General features: G+C 58.6%; 2 protein-coding genes and 1 non-coding gene across 7 annotated transcripts; all 3 read right to left on the bottom strand.

The window, feature by feature from the left end:
• Positions 1 to 85: 85 nt before the first annotated feature.
• On the bottom strand, positions 86 to 2,049 carry C10H12orf57 (chromosome 10 C12orf57 homolog). Of its 2 annotated transcripts, none has more exons than XM_036865303.1 (3): positions 1,530 to 2,049; positions 1,060 to 1,236; positions 86 to 314 (listed from the first exon to the last, which is right to left on the bottom strand). In XM_036865303.1, the coding sequence occupies exons 1-3, from the start codon at positions 1,579 to 1,581 to the stop codon at positions 163 to 165; spliced, it is 381 nt and encodes a 126-aa protein (XP_036721198.1). In that variant the 5' UTR covers positions 1,582 to 2,049; the 3' UTR covers positions 86 to 162. The 2 variants fall into 2 exon arrangements, with proteins under 2 accessions (XP_036721198.1, XP_036721197.1); XM_036865302.1 differs by lacking the exon at positions 1,530 to 2,049 and adding an exon at positions 1,430 to 1,510.
• On the bottom strand, positions 1,841 to 1,902 carry LOC118902904. Its single transcript, XR_005021620.1, has one exon. It is a non-coding gene; the product is annotated as a U7 small nuclear RNA (small nuclear RNA).
• Positions 2,050 to 2,756: 707 nt separating the features above from the next.
• ATN1 (atrophin 1) lies at positions 2,757 to 14,343 on the bottom strand. Of its 4 annotated transcripts, none has more exons than XM_036865298.1 (10): positions 14,204 to 14,343; positions 9,817 to 10,003; positions 9,354 to 9,542; positions 9,146 to 9,259; positions 6,484 to 8,462; positions 6,109 to 6,331; positions 5,025 to 5,721; positions 3,995 to 4,138; positions 3,486 to 3,666; positions 2,757 to 3,316 (listed from the first exon to the last, which is right to left on the bottom strand). In XM_036865298.1, the coding sequence occupies exons 2-10, from the start codon at positions 9,841 to 9,843 to the stop codon at positions 3,283 to 3,285; spliced, it is 3,588 nt and encodes a 1,195-aa protein (XP_036721193.1). In that variant the 5' UTR covers positions 9,844 to 10,003; positions 14,204 to 14,343; the 3' UTR covers positions 2,757 to 3,282. The 4 variants fall into 4 exon arrangements, with proteins under 4 accessions (XP_036721193.1, XP_036721194.1, XP_036721195.1 ...); XM_036865299.1 differs by having other exon boundaries at positions 6,484 to 8,459; XM_036865300.1 differs by having other exon boundaries at positions 9,405 to 9,542; positions 14,204 to 14,342.
• Between the last annotated feature and the right edge of the window lie 832 nt (positions 14,344 to 15,175).

Here is a 15,175-nt window from a genome sequence, read left to right as displayed (position 1 = left end):
CCGGGAGATGGAGCAGCCTGCAAGGCAGAGCGCATCAGGCCAGGACGTAGAGGTTGTCAGGGTCACAAAGGACAGACGGCAAGGCTAAGTCATAGGCACATTTATATCCTCCGGAACACCAAGGTCTTCCCTTCCCCAGCAGTGCCACGGGAGGGCCAACCCTCAGGAGGCGGCCACACTGCCACCCGAAGCAGGCCCGTGGGGCGGCAGGGTCATGGGCGGCAGGAACAGCGCCTTCAGCTTGCCCGACAGGCTGGCAATCTCGGGATCCTGGGCCTCGTAAGACTTGACCAAGCGGGCAAACTTAAGGACACCTGCAAAGGGAAACAGGAGCATCAATCCACACCCCCAGCGGACGGATGTGCCCAAGATGGCAGGAGGAGGCAGCTTGAGCCCGAGTCGCTGGCTTCTCTCGCTCTGGCCCCAGGTAGCTGTCTGCAAAACAAGACACATGCAGGCCTCTGCCCTGTGTGGTTGGATCAACTACTTCCTGGTCTACACTGGGGTACAACTAGATGGGATGCAGTGAATGAAAATATCCCGAAGCATGCTTCCCACCATCAGGTGAACCATTTTAGCAATTTAGTCACGAGACCCCAAAGGATGCACATCCACAAGATCACCAGTCTATAACCAGGACACAGGAGGGCCATGGGCCAGCTGGGCTGAATCAGTAAGCACCCTTGGGGAACACCCTGATCTCACCAAAGGAATTGACTGCCAACCCTCATACAGAGATGAGCTGAAACACCTTAGAGGGGGCTACAGAACTGTGCGGTCATGCCGATACTTCACTACAAGCCATCAGAACGGGTTTCAGGTCCAGCTCGGCTGTGACCTCCAGCACTTGGTTTATTTCTAGAGTCTGTTTCCTCATCTTAAAATGGGATAACAGTATAATTAATGGTAACTAGAAAACGCACTTCAGACTTCGCTTGGCTCAAGTTCACGAGTACGAATACAGGTAGAGTGTGGCTGCCGCCATGTGGCGAGAAAGGGGACGACGGCTCAGAGCCCCAAAAGATCCCTCGCTCTCTCCTCAACCCCCGTCTGACCCACCTTCCCCGTCGCAGCTGAAGCCATAAGCTTTGATAACCTCCTGCTGAATCTGCGTGGCAACGGGCAGCACGAATTGCAACATCTTGCCCATGTCGTTGCACGCGTTGTCCCGCGCCTCGTCCATGCGCACGGCGTTCTCCGGGGCCGAGAACGCCTGGATCACCTCGGCCAGAACCACTGTACATCAGACACATCCCCGGAAAGAGTCCCGTGTAGGCATCGGAGCACGGCCGGCGGGCCCAGCCGAAAACACAAGGAAGAGGACAGGAAATTACTTAACGGACTGAAACCATAGTAACCCGAATAGCCCGGCCTCCGACTCTCTCTAAGAGCGAGGACCCTTCTTAAGTGAGAGTATGGTACCGCGCACCCGCATTTCCCAGCAAACGCAGCCACGTTTCTCGCCCCGGATCTTCCTCCCGCATCTTTTTCTAGCAGAAAGCCCACCCGACAACTAGACGGCTTCTCACCCTTGGCCTGCTCGGCACTCAACGCTGCAGCTTGAGCCGAGGCGGACGCCATAGAACAAAAGATGCACGTGCAACGGAGCCAGGGAAACGCCCAAGAGAAACGAGCAGTCTCCTAGAGCGGCTCTCCCAACGGGTGGGGCAGATGGGAAGCTGCATCAGCTAAAGCCGGAAACCTCGCGGTGCAACCTCCATTTCTCCACTCATAACACCCCGGTATCGAGTTTGTAATGAGAAAACTAAACAAGCTTGCAACCTAAAGATTCTAAAGCTCACTCAAAAATTATTCTATTATTAGAAACAAACTGTATGGTGGGGGTTTTCCGGTGAAAACCAGAAAACCTACTAGACAAATTCTAAAAGAGCTGTAACACTGCCGAGACACACCCTGGAGAGAAGGTGGCATGTCCACCAACTCCACTATTGGTTAGGGTGAGCTCCCATTGGAATTTCCTACTCTTTACTGCTATACAAGCAACAGGGCACACTGCAACTTTCAGAAGGGAAAACACTATTCAAAAGAACTCTCTTAAATCATTCCTTCCTAGAGTTTGTGAACGTTTGGTACAGGCCTATGCAAATAACTCGATGCCGATTGGCTGAGGAAGAAGCCAGTCACTCCCCTTTAGTTTTTAAGAACGTAGACAGGGATTCGCAGCAGTAAAAGCTTGGCGTTAAAGCAGCTCCCGCGCTTTCGGAAAATGGCCTTGGGGCGGGGTGGGGGGAAGCTAACGCCCTCTAATTTCCTTTCCCTTCTGGGCGTTTGAAATTGTCACCCACTCCGTCCTCCAACTATAGGGTGGTTAAGACTCCTGAGTTCTGAACGCTTTAACTTATTGCAGCCACGCCCCCTGCACCTCCGCTTCAACACCATTTCTAACTATCCTACGGAAAGGATGCAGGTTTCTGGTGGCCCCTAGCTGTGGGACCAGTGGCAGAAACGCCTCCCAAGTCTGCGTAGTTCCCTAGAGCTGTCCCAGGCCGCCAGCATCCTGACTTGCCGGCCTTGGGAGGAAGGCCAAGACTCTGCCATAACGGACCCCGTTAGGGCAGAGCCAGGGCTCCAGGACCCCGGGCTCTTCGAGGTCCCCTCTGCAACTCTCCAGGGGCCCCACCCACCTCCGGGCTAGTCTCCGGTGATCCCACAGCTTTCTCTCGAGGCGTCGCCGCGCAGAGACCCACGCCCCCAACCCACGCCCCGTAGCCCACAAAGAAACAGCCACAGACATCTTCCTGGGGAGTCGTGAGGATGTTTTTGTTTGGTTGGTTTTGTTCGGGATGTTTTTTAAAGAGCGTCATATAGATATTTATATATATAAATTATTAATGTGGGGGAAGGGCGAGGGGCATACATCGCAGTGGGGGGCGCGCACACGGGGGCTGGGGAGGGGCAGGGGCGGCACACGATGCTACGCAAAACAGCCACATCTAACAGATGAAATAATCACACCAAGGGGTGGGGGAGAGGCGGTGGCCACGGGGGTGGGGCGTGGGGGAGGGAGAAAGGCGGGGGCCAAGGGAGAGGGACCTGGTCCAAGATGCTGTGCGCTTTCCGCCCTCACCCCCGCCCCCTCCCCACCTCCGCACACCACAGGAGCCTTGGCCTTCCATCTGTCCCTTCCTCCTTCCTTCTGCCCAGAGGCCCAGGCCCTGGGACTGAGCGGCACCCCCCTCCGCTCTGAGCGGCAGGCGGGGAGGGAGGCCTCCTGGGTCCAGATGCAGGGGCCACGGGTGCTCTCTTGATCGATCGCAGGTTCTACAGCGGCTTGTCGCTTTCCTTCTTCAGGTGACTGGGGGAAGAGGGGGGCAGAGCAGGGACTGAGAGACTGAGGTCCATCCTGACCCGGCCCCTCTCACAGAGGATGGTGGGGAAGGGGTTCCCCTCCCACGGGAGCCACGCCCCTTCCCAGGCGGGCTGAGCTGCGTCCCCTCCGGCTGGCCTAGGGCGCCGTGCGGTACCTGTAGTAGTCCTCCTGGGCAGGGAGGGGCACACTGTGCAGCGGGTGATGGGCGTGCAGCCACTGCTGCTGCTCGAGCGCCAAGCGCTGCAGCTCAGCGGACTGCGCGTGCATGGCCTGCAGCTGGTGAGCTGCTGACATCGGGGCAGAGAGGGAGGCTGGCAGGTCCCGGTAAGGAGCAGCTGTGGGCAGGGAGGGCAGGGGCCACATGACTGACGGCGCACTGAGGCAGCCAGCCGCTTTGCCTACAGAGGAACTGCCACTCATCACCTTAGGTGACAGCCAGTCCAGCAAGTTGCCAGGGGTGGTTAGGATTCAGGCCTCTTAGCCTGGCCCTAAAACCTGTGCCTCTCTTGGGCAGGGCCTCAGCCCTCCTACTCCCATTCCCAGCTCCTCTGGGCACCTCCTCATCTCTCCCCAAGCCCAACCAGGCCCATCCCACCACCTAACTTCCTCCTTTCTGCCCTTCCCTCATGAGACGTTCCCCAACCCCGAGACCTCCATCCTTACCAAAGAGCTGGTGACGAAGAACTTCGTTCTCGTGCAGAGGGTGAGGAAGAAGGGGGTTGGGGAGGGTCCCAGCTGGGTAGGGGATCCGGGTAAGGTGAGACCCTGAGGCCAGGGGGTCAATGAGAGGGTGCACCGAGGCAGAGGCTGGAGGGTAGAGAAGAGGAAGGTGTCACCAGAGGGAGGTTTGGGGAAAGCCAGGCATTTGGGTGAAGGCATCCATGCCTGGGACGAGAGGTAGACGATCACACACTGGGAGATCCAGTGGATCAGGGAGGCACAATAGAGGAACTAGGGGCCTGGGAGATGGACAGGGTAAGACCCTACTGCAGTAGGGATGTACATATGGCAGAGGACAGGCGATTACAGTTGTCAGAGGGACCTGAGGAATAGGGAGGGAGGAGTGGACTGTTGAGAGGAGACGGAAGAGGATAGGAAGTTTAGGAAATGAGACGGGAGGAGCTTAAAAGAGAGAAAGCACAAGGAGCCTGCAATGAACGTGACTGTGAGGCTAGACGGGGCAGTGTTCTGACAATAAGAAATGCGGTGAAAAGACAGTGAGTAAAGCTCGTTGTCAACTGTGATCCCACAACCAGAGCCACAAGGCTCTTTCCAGAAGGTCACAGATCTAGAGGCAGAGAGGAATATGAAACACCTCTGCCAGGGAGGGGAGAAGATGGCAAGAAACAAGAGTTGAATCCAGAGGAAGAAGAAAATAGTTACGTGAAGGGCTCAGAGACAGGGGCTGTGAGGGGAGGAAGACCGTGCTCCTTCAAAGGTTTCCACCTTGGGCCTCTATCGTGGGTGGGCACCAGACCTGAAGAGGGCTGGGGTGTGAGGAAGGGTCTCCGTGGCAAGGCTGGGGCAGGAGGGGACAGGCTGGGAAGGCAAAGACCAGGGCAGCAATCTCAGGAGAGAGGCTCAGGCCAGACGTGGGGAGGGAAGTCCTGGCCCGAGGAACAGAAGCACCCGATCACTTGCCAGGGGGGCAAGGTGGCCTCAAAGGGCCTGGGCAAGGAAGCAGGAGTCTCACCTGCATGGATGGCATCCTGCTGGTGGAGGTGCAGGTGAGAGTGGATGTGGGAGTGCTGGTGGTGATGGGGGGTCACGTTGAGCATCTGCAGCCGGGCCAGCGGGTCGTTGCCCAGGGCAGCCACCCTTTCTGCATGCTGCCTCTCAGCTGCCAGACGCTCCGCGTAGGACATGTCAGGCCGCAGGGCTGGCCCAGCTGCCAGCGCTAGACGTTCTCTCTCCAGGGGCCCCAGGCTCGGATGAAAGGGGAAAGGGTGCAAGCCAGGTGGGCCAGGCTGCAGAGCCAGGCCCCCGTGTCGGGGGAAGGGATCCAGGCCTGGCCCAGGGACCCCGTGTAGGGGTTCCAGCTCACTAGGCTTCACCTCGAAGCCAGGCTTGAGGCGGTCACGCAGGTCTCGTTCACGGGCTTCCCGCTCCCTCTCCCGGGCTGCTGGGTCACTGCTGTACAGGGCCGGGACATTGTAACCCAGGAGGCCCGGGTCCACTGCCCCCAGGGGCACGTAGAATGGATGGTTGCGATTTCCAGGAGACATGACGTGGGGCCGGGCGTATTCACTGAGGGTGCGCAGGGCTGGAGTGTCGGGACCCAGGTAGGGGGGCACTGTAGCCACAGCACTGCCCGGCTCAAATGGAGGGCGATGGGGCACTGGGCCGAGAGATGGGCACTCCACTGGAGCACGGCCCTCCTGAGCCAACTTCTGTGGGATAACGGAGAAGCGGGGTCAAAAAGGCAGGTTGGAAAGAGGTGGCTGGTCCTGGTCCTCAGCTGCTCAGGTCTCAGCATTGAATACCTAAAGCTTCAACTTATTGGAACTCAGCCTGCCAGGGACTTCCCTGCCCCTTCTCTTCCTGTGTAGGTTAGTGGCTCTTCCTGCGATCCACAGGTACTCTGACCTGAGCTTGCCTTCCTCCAGCCCAGAGATGCAATTCCTCCCGCTGGAATCCTTTGGTCTCCATTTCCTGGGCTGCAGTGGCTCCTCCTCTCCGACAGGCGGCGCATGACCCCCATCCCCACCCCTCGAGCCTCCCCGAGTCGCGTAGAGGGCGGGCCAGAGGCGGGAGGCAGCGCGCGGTGACGCACTCACCACGCTGCGTTCCAGCTCGCGCTCCTTTTCGCGCTCGCGCTCCTTCTCGCGTTCCCGCTCGCGCTCGCGCTCCTTTTCTTCGCGCGCGCGCTGCTCGGCCTCGCGCCGCACCTTCTCCACCAGGTCGGCTCGCTTCTTGGCCAGCTTGGAGCCCTCCAGCGGCACGAAGTACAGATCGCTGCGCGCGCACGAGTTAAAGCCGCGGTCCAGGTGTTTGTTGAACCTGCCGGGCGCGGAGGCAGCGCGCGCTCAGCCCCTGCGAGCGGCTCCGCACCAGCGGCCGAGACCAGGGTCTGGAGTACTTTGAAAAGCACCACACGAACGAACGCAAGGCCCGTCCCGCGCCCGCCACCCCCCCACCCCGCCGCCGCTCACCTGGCCGACTGGCTGGCGTGGCTGGGCACGTCTACCACCTTGGGAGGGGGCGAGGGGCTGCGGGCCGGGGGCGCCGGGCTCTCGGGGGCCTCATATTCCTCAGCCGGCTCCTGTTTGATCTGCGTGGCGCTCAGGGGCGGCCCTGAGGCGGGGGCCGCAGGCGGTGGTGGCAGGGATGACAGGCCCGAGGGGCCCGGAGGCGGCAGCGGCCCGGGCCCCACCGTGGGCGAGCCCGGCTTGAAGGTCCCTGGGCCTGCGGGCGGCGAGGCGCCTCGGTAGCCCGGTGGGGTCCCCGTTCGGAAGGAGGGCGGGGACCCCGGCTTGTATCCGGGCGGGGTGGCTGTCTTGTAGGCCCCTGGGGACGGGGCTCGCTTGCCATACGGTGGGGGCCCAGGTGGGGAGGCTGTCTTGTAGCCTGCTGGCGAGGAAGCCACTGTGGCAATGACCGTGGAAAGCGTAGACGAGGAGGTGGTGACCGGGGGCACCGGTGGGAAGGGGTAGGGCGCCCCTTGGGGGCCCTGGGAAGGAGAGGGGTGTGAACACGGGTAGGACCCTTGAGAGGAGGAAGAGGCATTGGAAGAGGAAGAGGCTGGGGGGCCGCTGGGACCTGCTTGGCTGTAGGCCACCTGGCTGTGAGGTGGAGGCAGGTGTGCGGGCCCTGGTGGGTAGGGCCTCAGAGACCCCAGGGAGGGAGACATGGCATAGGGGTGTGCGTGGTGGGCGCTACCGCTCTCCAGGGGGTGAGGATATGCCCCGGGTGGGGGCGGCGCAGATCCCCCATGATGCTGCTGCTGCTGCTGTTGCTGGTGGTGGTGGTGATGTGTCGGGACTGGTGGGTGGGCAGTGGGTTGGCCTCCAGCTGAAGGAGGGAGGGGGCCTGGGTGGGCATTGCTGTTGGCCAAGAGGCGGCCATAGGGAGGAGGCGGGGGGGGACCCTGGCTCCAGACAGCTTGGGACGGGAGAGAAGGCTGAGTATACTTGGGTGGCTGATTGGAGACGGAGAGGCTGGTGGGGGGAGGGAAGGAGTGGGGATAACTGGGCAGTGCCTGGGAAGCTGGGTACTGGGAGGCCGAGGCCGAGGCCGAAGAACTGGAAGAGGAGGCTGCTGCAGAGCTGCTGCTGGAGGACGAGTAAGGATACCTCATCGGCGGGGCGGGAGCAGAAGAGGTGGACGGAGGGGGCAAAGGGTGGGGTGAGGGAGCAAGAGTGGGGCCCTTCTCTGGGCCGGGAGGAAGTCCACCCATACCCTGCCCCATGGCATGGGGAGAGGGCAGATGCCCAGCTAGCGGCTGGGCCCCCAGGCCAGGAGGAGAGGCCGAGGCATTGTTAAGGGGTCTCAGGGCAGGCGGGGGAGGCAGGTTTGGTGTCACGTGGGGGAAGGTGGCTGGTGGTGGAGCAGACGGTAGGTTTCCACCAGCTGGGGTATTGGGCGGCTTTGTTGGGGGAGCACCACCAGCCCCAGAGCCTGATATTGAAATGGGGTTGGGGGGCTGGGGGTGCTGCTTACCCCCACTAGGGGCCCCCACTGAAGCGGCAGCCCCTCCCCCCTTGGGGCCCACTGGGGGTCCAGACAGAACTCCTCCACCAGCGCCCCCAGGATAGAGCTGTGGATGAGGGGGAGGGGCCCCTGGAGGAGCCTGGAACATTCGAGATGTGGGAGGCTCCATGGGAGCATGATACCCAGTGGGTGTCCCAGCAGGATGGGATTCAAAGCCAGGCTCTGGCTGTCGGGGGGTGCTATCTGGAGGGGGAGGGGAGGGAGGAAAGAGTGGAGGTGGATGGTAGGGGCGGGCTGGGCCCTGGGACAGGCCAGAAGACGAGTCGGAGTCATTCTCCACGCTTCCAGGGCTGTAGATGCTGGGGGACGTGCTTCGGTTATCCTGGTCGATATCCCTAGGGTCGCTGCTGCCATCATCATTGAGGCTCCGCCCGTCCAAACTATCCAGATCCGAGGGAGACTGTGGCCGAGGGCGCTCCTGCTGGAGAGGAGGGAGGGCCATTTGTCCCTTTCCTTTTCCTTCCTTGCTTCTGGATTTGGGGCCTCCCTCGCACAAAATAACCTCCCGCTCACAGCACACCACTGGACCACGATGCGATGAGTACTCCTGCTCGAGCCCACCTCCCTGCCATCCGGGGATTCCCCCACTCCCCCCACAGTCTCTGCTGCTCCCCAGCAGCCGTCTGAGTTCCCTCCTCAAGTGTCCGTCTCTAGCACCTTCTCCCAATCCACAGCTGAACCCAAATCCCTGTCTTCCACCAGCCCATCTGCCATCCTCTCATCTCATCTACCCCTTTAACTAAACATCCCGGAAACCACTGGTTCTTAAAAAGGCCACTTCTGCATGCTCCTTATGATTTATTTGTTCCTTCCACTGAGACCCCTCAGCCTGGATCTCCTCCCCAGCCCCTGCACGAAAGCACCTAGAAGAGGAGAGGCTAGAATCCCACACTCTTCCAGTCCCCTTCTGGCCCTGCCTGATCATCTGACAGTCTGGCCAAAGCCCTGCAGATCTGACTGACACATAGGCTACTTTAATAAGCACGAGGATAAGACTTTCCTCTCATATTCCAGGCAAAACTAAAATAAGAACTGTGAGCAAAAGGAAGTTTGGGTGAAAGAATGGTCAGAAAATGGGTCAGGATGGCTGCAAGGGTCTCCCACCTCAGTTTTGGTCTTTTTTGGCGCGTTGGTCTCCTCACTTTCGCTCTCCGAGATCTCCTCACTCCGGCCCTGCTTGCTGACCTTGGGGGTGGAGGCTTCCTCTACTCGGGCCTTCTGTTAGAGAGAAAGAAAATTCCTGTCCTATACCTCCCGAGCTCCACCAGTACCCTCAGCCAGACAGGAAGTTCTCCCCAACACACATACACACCATCAGCCCTGGTGCCTGAGCATCCTGTTGCAGGACATGGGGACAGAATACCTTGGCCGTCTGCCTAGACTTCTCGGCTTTGCCATCGCTGCTGGACGTGCTGACCCCTCCAGGGGAGGCCCGGCCCCTCGATCTCAGTTCTTCCCGGGGCCCAGGGGCCTCTTTCTTCCGTCCACTCCTCATTGACATCTGAGGGAGAAGGAAGCAAGCAGATAATGTCGTTTTCTACACTGCACCTCACTTTATCATGTGCCTTATTTCTATTCTTCCCCTCCAGTGGGTGTCCCAGAGGGATGGGGTTCAAAGCCAGGCTCGTCTGCTGGGGGGTGGAGGTGCTGCCTGGCGGTGGAAGAGAGGGAGGAAAGAGTGGAGCTGGGTGGCAGGGGCGGGGCTGGGCCCTGGGACAGGCCAGAAGCTTCCCTGCCCCTGATCTTTCGTGTTTCTCATTTTAGCTCCTACTCACTGAGTCTTTATTCTGTCGTGTCTTCATTCTTCAGGCTGTGGAGACCCCATTCTCCTCCGCCTGGGCAGCTGAATACAGAAACTTATCTGCTTCGCCCTAGGTTCCCCACAGCTGTGGCCTAGGAAGCAGGATCTCCAAGTTTCCAGTACAGGCACCTGGAACTCACACAGTCTGTTTTCAGTGAAGCCTGTTGGAAAAAGACCATCAGAGTCTCCAAACTGGGGAACACTGGTCTGAAGGGGACACTACTGTGCCTGTCAAGGGGCTGAGTAAGCAGCCGAGCCATGAGACACTGCTGGCGTGCCCATGGGTCATCCCAGCCACCTGTGAGGGCAACTCTGCCGGCAATAGCCTCCCTTTCATCTCGTGGGACGGCAGAAAACGCCGAGGTGCCTATGCACCCCAGTTCAGGAGATCACACTGTTTCACCCTTCATGATCCCTAGGAAATAGATGCACGCACACGAATTCCACAGAGCCTTTAAAAGGAGCATAAAGAAATGTAGCTGAAGTATTAGCTAATTTATGGAGTACCTTCTCTACGTCAAGCCCTTACATGTACAATTTCATTTAATATTTACAACCAACCCTGAAAAGGAGGTATTCTTATTATCCCCATTATATAGGTGAAGAAACCGAGGCTCAAAGATTGTCACTGTGACTTGCCCAACTTCGTGTGAGAAATACACAGTGAGGAACCAGTGACAGCCCCAGAATCAAGCCCCACCTCCCTGACTTCAAAGCCCATGCTCGCTCTTCAGTACTTAGCTGTACTCTCATCAGAAGTTGGTGGGGAGAATTCTCAGAAGGCCTAGATCAGTTCCAGAGATATGAAAAGAAACTTTTTTCACATCAGAGTAGCTGGGAGAACAATGTCCCATTCTACAATGCAAAGGCACACAGCCCGACCAAGCCCAAGACCAAACCTAGGTATCCCCAAAGTGCAGAACTTCAATTCTGAGACTCTCATAAGACCCCTGCTCTAGGGCTTGCGTTCCCTAAGGCTAGAGGAAAAGTCAAGGCTCTCACTCTACCAACCAAATCAGTGAACATCAGTGGGTAAACAAGACAAATGTACACATTTGTAAGCCTATCTTCCCACCTGGCTTAGACAGGGACTCATACCTCCTCACGGCCTATCTACATATCTCTGTCTACATAGCCAGCAATTTTCATTTGCACTTGTTTGTATTTCTTGCTAAGTGTCACATCTCTCCATATTACTAACCGTAAGATCTTTTAAGAACAAAAATGATATCTTCTTACTGATTTCTTCCTTTCTGTATTCCCCACAGATATCATATATATATGGGTGTTCTGGTCTGTTCTTGCTACTGACCTTTAAACCCACTAACTTCAGTAGGTCTTCTCGAATGAAGTGCTGCTGGCCTCAGTGGAAATGGAGTAGGCTTAGCCACCTATTCTGAGTTAGTTAGGAGGCCTGGCTAGGGAAATAGCCTTTCTAGATTCTGTAGCATATTTTTCCCAAGGAATACAGAGTAAATACCTCTCACTCACCTCCACTGAACCCTACTGAGGGATGCAGTGAGGGGTGAGCCTAACCTTTCCAGGAAACTTAATAACAATTTACTTACTTAGAGTCCCAAAATAGCTGGGACAGAGCCCCCTGTCTTCTGAACTTACAGCTGATGCTCTGCCCAGTACACCAGCCATTTCTCTTCCATTACAACTATTACCACATTTTTGAGTTGTTGCGTGAATTGGTTTTCAAATACTGTCAACCCCCCAAAAAAGCCAAAGAACAAAACCCAACATAACAAAAGGGGAAAACAATCCTAACAAAAGCACAAGAGAGATGACTGTGACTGGTGTGTCTTTGCCAGCCCCTTAAAGGGGGGTGCTCATCTCTCCTTCCTATCACAGAACCTGTTCATGGTTGGTGAGAGTCAGGGGATCCAAAAGGTCAGAGAAAGGCAGGGATGTACCTGAAGAACAGAGCAAGCCTCTCGTGGCCCTCCCCCACCTCAACTTCTTTAATCAGTTAAAATCTGATAAAATTAGCAATGAGTAGCTCTGAAGGAGAAAAGCAGTCATAAAAGGGTAGGTGACCCTGGGGAGGAGTGGCAGGAGAGAGAAGGAGGTAGGGTTGGGTTATATATACATTCCAGAACCTGGAGCATGTTTTAGCACCAACAAGCTGAGCTACCCTCCTTCCTGTCCTAGTAGCCGGTCACTGTAACTCCAATCTATCTATAAGCACCTACTATGTGTCTGCAAAACACTAAGCACATTCACCTTTCAGCACCTTACTGCAAAAGCAAAAGGATAAAGGCCAGATTGCGGAGGTGAAAACATGAAAAATAGGGAAAGAGTCTCTCAGTAAGAACAAGAAAAGAAATTAAGGGAGAAATCTGAGGAGGCTGTCTGAAGGAATACACTCGAGGCACAAGGCTTTCTAGGATGGGCTTGCAGGGTGAATTCCAGGATCTTTGGCCCAGCCTCCACCATCATTCCAGACCTGCCAGACTCACAAACCAATCCTAGATAACAGTGCAGCCCAGACCAGCAGATAACAAGGCACTGGCCTAAGCCTTAGAATCTACAGTGGTCAGAGGGGCCTCAGATATCATCTTATCTATAATCCCTTCATCTGACAATGAAGCTGAGGCTCAAAGAAAGAGAAGTGACTTGCCCAAGGTCACAGTTAGTTAGAGGTACAGCCAGGACTAGACCCAGGTCTCCCGGCTCCTGTTCTGGAGTATTTCCACTACACCAGGCTGTTCCACAGTCCTCTCCCCTGGGCCACCCTCACCTGGGATGGGCATGGAGAGCCCAGCCATTCCTACAAGGTCAGAGAAACAGAAGGTCCAAGGTTAGCTGAGGGAAGCGGTCACTGTGGGGATAGTCTGGGAAAGACGAAAAGGGATACTTGGGAAGGAAGACTCAAGTTTAAGAAAATGGAAGAATACCTGTGCAAAGAAGCAAAAAGACTATACAAAAAGTCCCTAATAATGAACTGCCAAAAGATGGTATAACTTGGAACAGGAGCATTTCTATCCTCCCACCATGCCTAAAGGGAGGGTCTTAGAGAAACAGCTATGACCTGCAAGTAATATGTCTACCTGTTCCTGGATGGAAGAGGGTGGACCCCTTGGGGAACCTCCTCTCCATGAGCAGCACCAGAAACATCCTCCAGAATCCAGCCAAGAGTTCCAAGGGCATAGCCAAAGGCCCAGTCAAGATTCTGACCCCCCCAACTATTAGCCATCCCGCTGGATCATTGCCATGGCAACAAAATGGCAGAACCTGCCCCTCAACAGTCCATCCCAGGGGTCCATCTGCCAGCAACTCCCCCTACAGTTGCCAAAGCAACTCCTGTCCTCCTATAGCACCCTCAGGGAAGGGAGCTTAAGAGTACCTACCCCAGTAGAAATAAGTCCATGCACAAAGGGAAATCTCTGAGCACAAAACAGTAATGAAGATCCACCCCCTCTTAAGGAAACCACAGCTAGAGAGGCAGTGGGGTGCTCTGGGGATTTGAGGATGGGGGTCACAACTTGTTTGGAGTGCCCTATAAGACTGCCCAATTCTCTCCTCTGTTTCCACCCTCCCAGAAACCCTTGCTCCCTAACTCTCCCTTCAGGGTTCCAGTCTTCCTCCTCACCAGTTGCAGAGGAGACCCACACTACTGGGCCCCAGTGTGCCCCCTCGCCAAGAAGTACCTGTGTCTGAGATTGGAAAAACAAGGTCAGAGGTGACCCGGGGTAGGGGAAAGAAAATTGAGTCACAAAGGCATCACTTTCCCACTTCCACCGGGAACACGCCGGGTTCTTCTTCTCAAAGGTGGCCCTCTCAGAGCCCCCGTTTCCCCAGGTTCCATTCTCCTCCCTCATCAGCTACAATCCCTCTCTTCCCACCTACCACACCCCTTCCCCATTTCCCAACTCCCTTCTACACCTAGCACCCCGAAACCCAGGCTCTGAAACCCGGGTTCTGGGCCTTTGGGGCTTTTCCTGGAGTCCTCATGCCCCACCTCGCTGCCATCTCTCCATTCCTTTTTGCCTTCGCCCCGAAGCCCCCTCACGGGCATCCCATTTTTCCTCCGCCGACCCTCCACCTCGGGGTTCCTCTTTGGGTCCCAGGGTCCTGGCTACCCTCCTGCCCCATCAGCCCTCCTCCTGAGATCCTCCCACCTCCCCCCAGCTTCCCGATCCTCCGGGTACCCTGGCCCCCATCCCTCCTCGGGGGCCGGCCCCACCCCCTGAGCCCCCAGCCTCAGGCCAGGCAGTGCCCGCAGTGGGGGACCGGATCGGGAAAATAACAAATGGAGGCGGCGGCGGCGGGAGGGGGAACTACGAGGGGTGGGGGTGGGGAGCCGCGGGCCAGCACCCGGGCGGGCCCGAGGCCCGGGCCGCGGCAGATCTTACCTGGTTGTAGCTCGGGACGGCTGGCTGGCTCCGAGCGGGATTCGGGGCTCCGGCGCCTCCGGGGGGCGGCGGCGGCCGCTCCCCCGCCCCCCTCTCCTCTTCCCGGCTTCAGTCGCCGCCGCGACGGCGGCGGCGGCGGCCCCGACCCCCCCCGGAGGGCGGCCCCCATCCCCCCTTCTACCCCACCTGGCCCGGATCGCCCGCCCGCCTCCGGAGCAAATCCCGATCCCCGCTCTCGCTCGGCCCCTCCCCAGGCCCGCCGCCTCCCCAGGCCACCCGGAACGCCCGGGCCGCGCAGCCCGCCCCCGCCGCGCCGCCGCCCGCCCCCGCGGCCCGGCTGGCGCTCCGCTCAGCTCCGACCCGCCGCCCGCCGCCCGCGCCCGCGCCCGCCCCGCGCAGCCCGCACTCGCGCGATCCCCGGCCCCCTAGGCGGCCTCCGCCCGCGGCCCCCGCCCCTTGCCGGGCGGTCGTCTCCCTCGCCCCCTCCTGGCCCCTCCCGGAGGCCGGCGGTCCCCCCGAAACGGGTCCCGGCCCCAGGCCCCGGCCCGACGCGGGGCTGCGGGCGGGCGGGCTGGGCTGCGCGTCCGGCGACTCGCACAGGAAAGCGGACGGCGAAGGGAGGGAGCTTGGGAGAGGGGGATGGGAGAAGGGAGGAAGAGGGAGAAGGAGGGAGCGCGGAGGAACGGAGGAGAGAGGGGCCGGGAGGGAGCCGCTAGGGAGGGAGCGCGAGGCGAGCGGCGAGGCGAGGGGGGGGAGGGGGATCCGGAGAGGGGGAGGCGCCGTGCGAGTTGGCAGAGACCGAGGCCGAGGGGGCCTGGGCGCGGGGAGGGGTTCGCTCAGGCGGAATGCGGGGAGCCCGCGGGCCTGGCGCGGGAGAGGGCTAGGTAGGAGGGGCCGTGGGTTGTATGGGCAGTTATGAGGGAGGCTGGAGAAGTTTGGGGGCCAAGGGGTGTGCGGTAGAGGTGAGGGGGG

This window comes from Balaenoptera musculus, chromosome 10 (genome assembly GCF_009873245.2).
Source record: "Balaenoptera musculus isolate JJ_BM4_2016_0621 chromosome 10, mBalMus1.pri.v3, whole genome shotgun sequence".
Lineage (NCBI taxonomy): Eukaryota > Metazoa > Chordata > Mammalia > Artiodactyla > Balaenopteridae > Balaenoptera > Balaenoptera musculus.
This window is presented reverse-complemented; position numbering and strand designations above follow the sequence as displayed.

What these genes read in the sequence shown, in the direction of transcription:
- ATN1 (XM_036865298.1), bottom strand. Translation starts at nt 9,843, where the DNA reads ATGAAGACACGACAGAATAAAGACTCA. An exon ending in CAAAAAAGACCAAAACTGAG is followed by an intron (nt 8,463 to 9,145) that starts GTGGGAGACCCT and finishes CCTCCTCTCCAG; the next exon opens with CAGGAGCGCCCTCGGCCACA. An exon ending in GCGAGCTGGAACGCAGCGTG is followed by an intron (nt 5,722 to 6,108) that starts GTGAGTGCGTCA and finishes GTTATCCCACAG; the next exon opens with AAGTTGGCTCAGGAGGGCCG.
- C10H12orf57 (XM_036865302.1), bottom strand. Translation starts at nt 1,484, where the DNA reads ATGCGGGAGGAAGATCCGGGGCGAGAAACGTGGCTGCGTTTGCTGGGA. An exon ending in GCGTTTGCTGGGAAATGCGG is followed by an intron (nt 1,237 to 1,429) that starts GTGCGCGGTACC and finishes TCTGATGTACAG; the next exon opens with TGGTTCTGGCCGAGGTGATC. An exon ending in CTTCAGCTGCGACGGGGAAG is followed by an intron (nt 315 to 1,059) that starts GTGGGTCAGACG and finishes TTCCCTTTGCAG; the next exon opens with GTGTCCTTAAGTTTGCCCGC.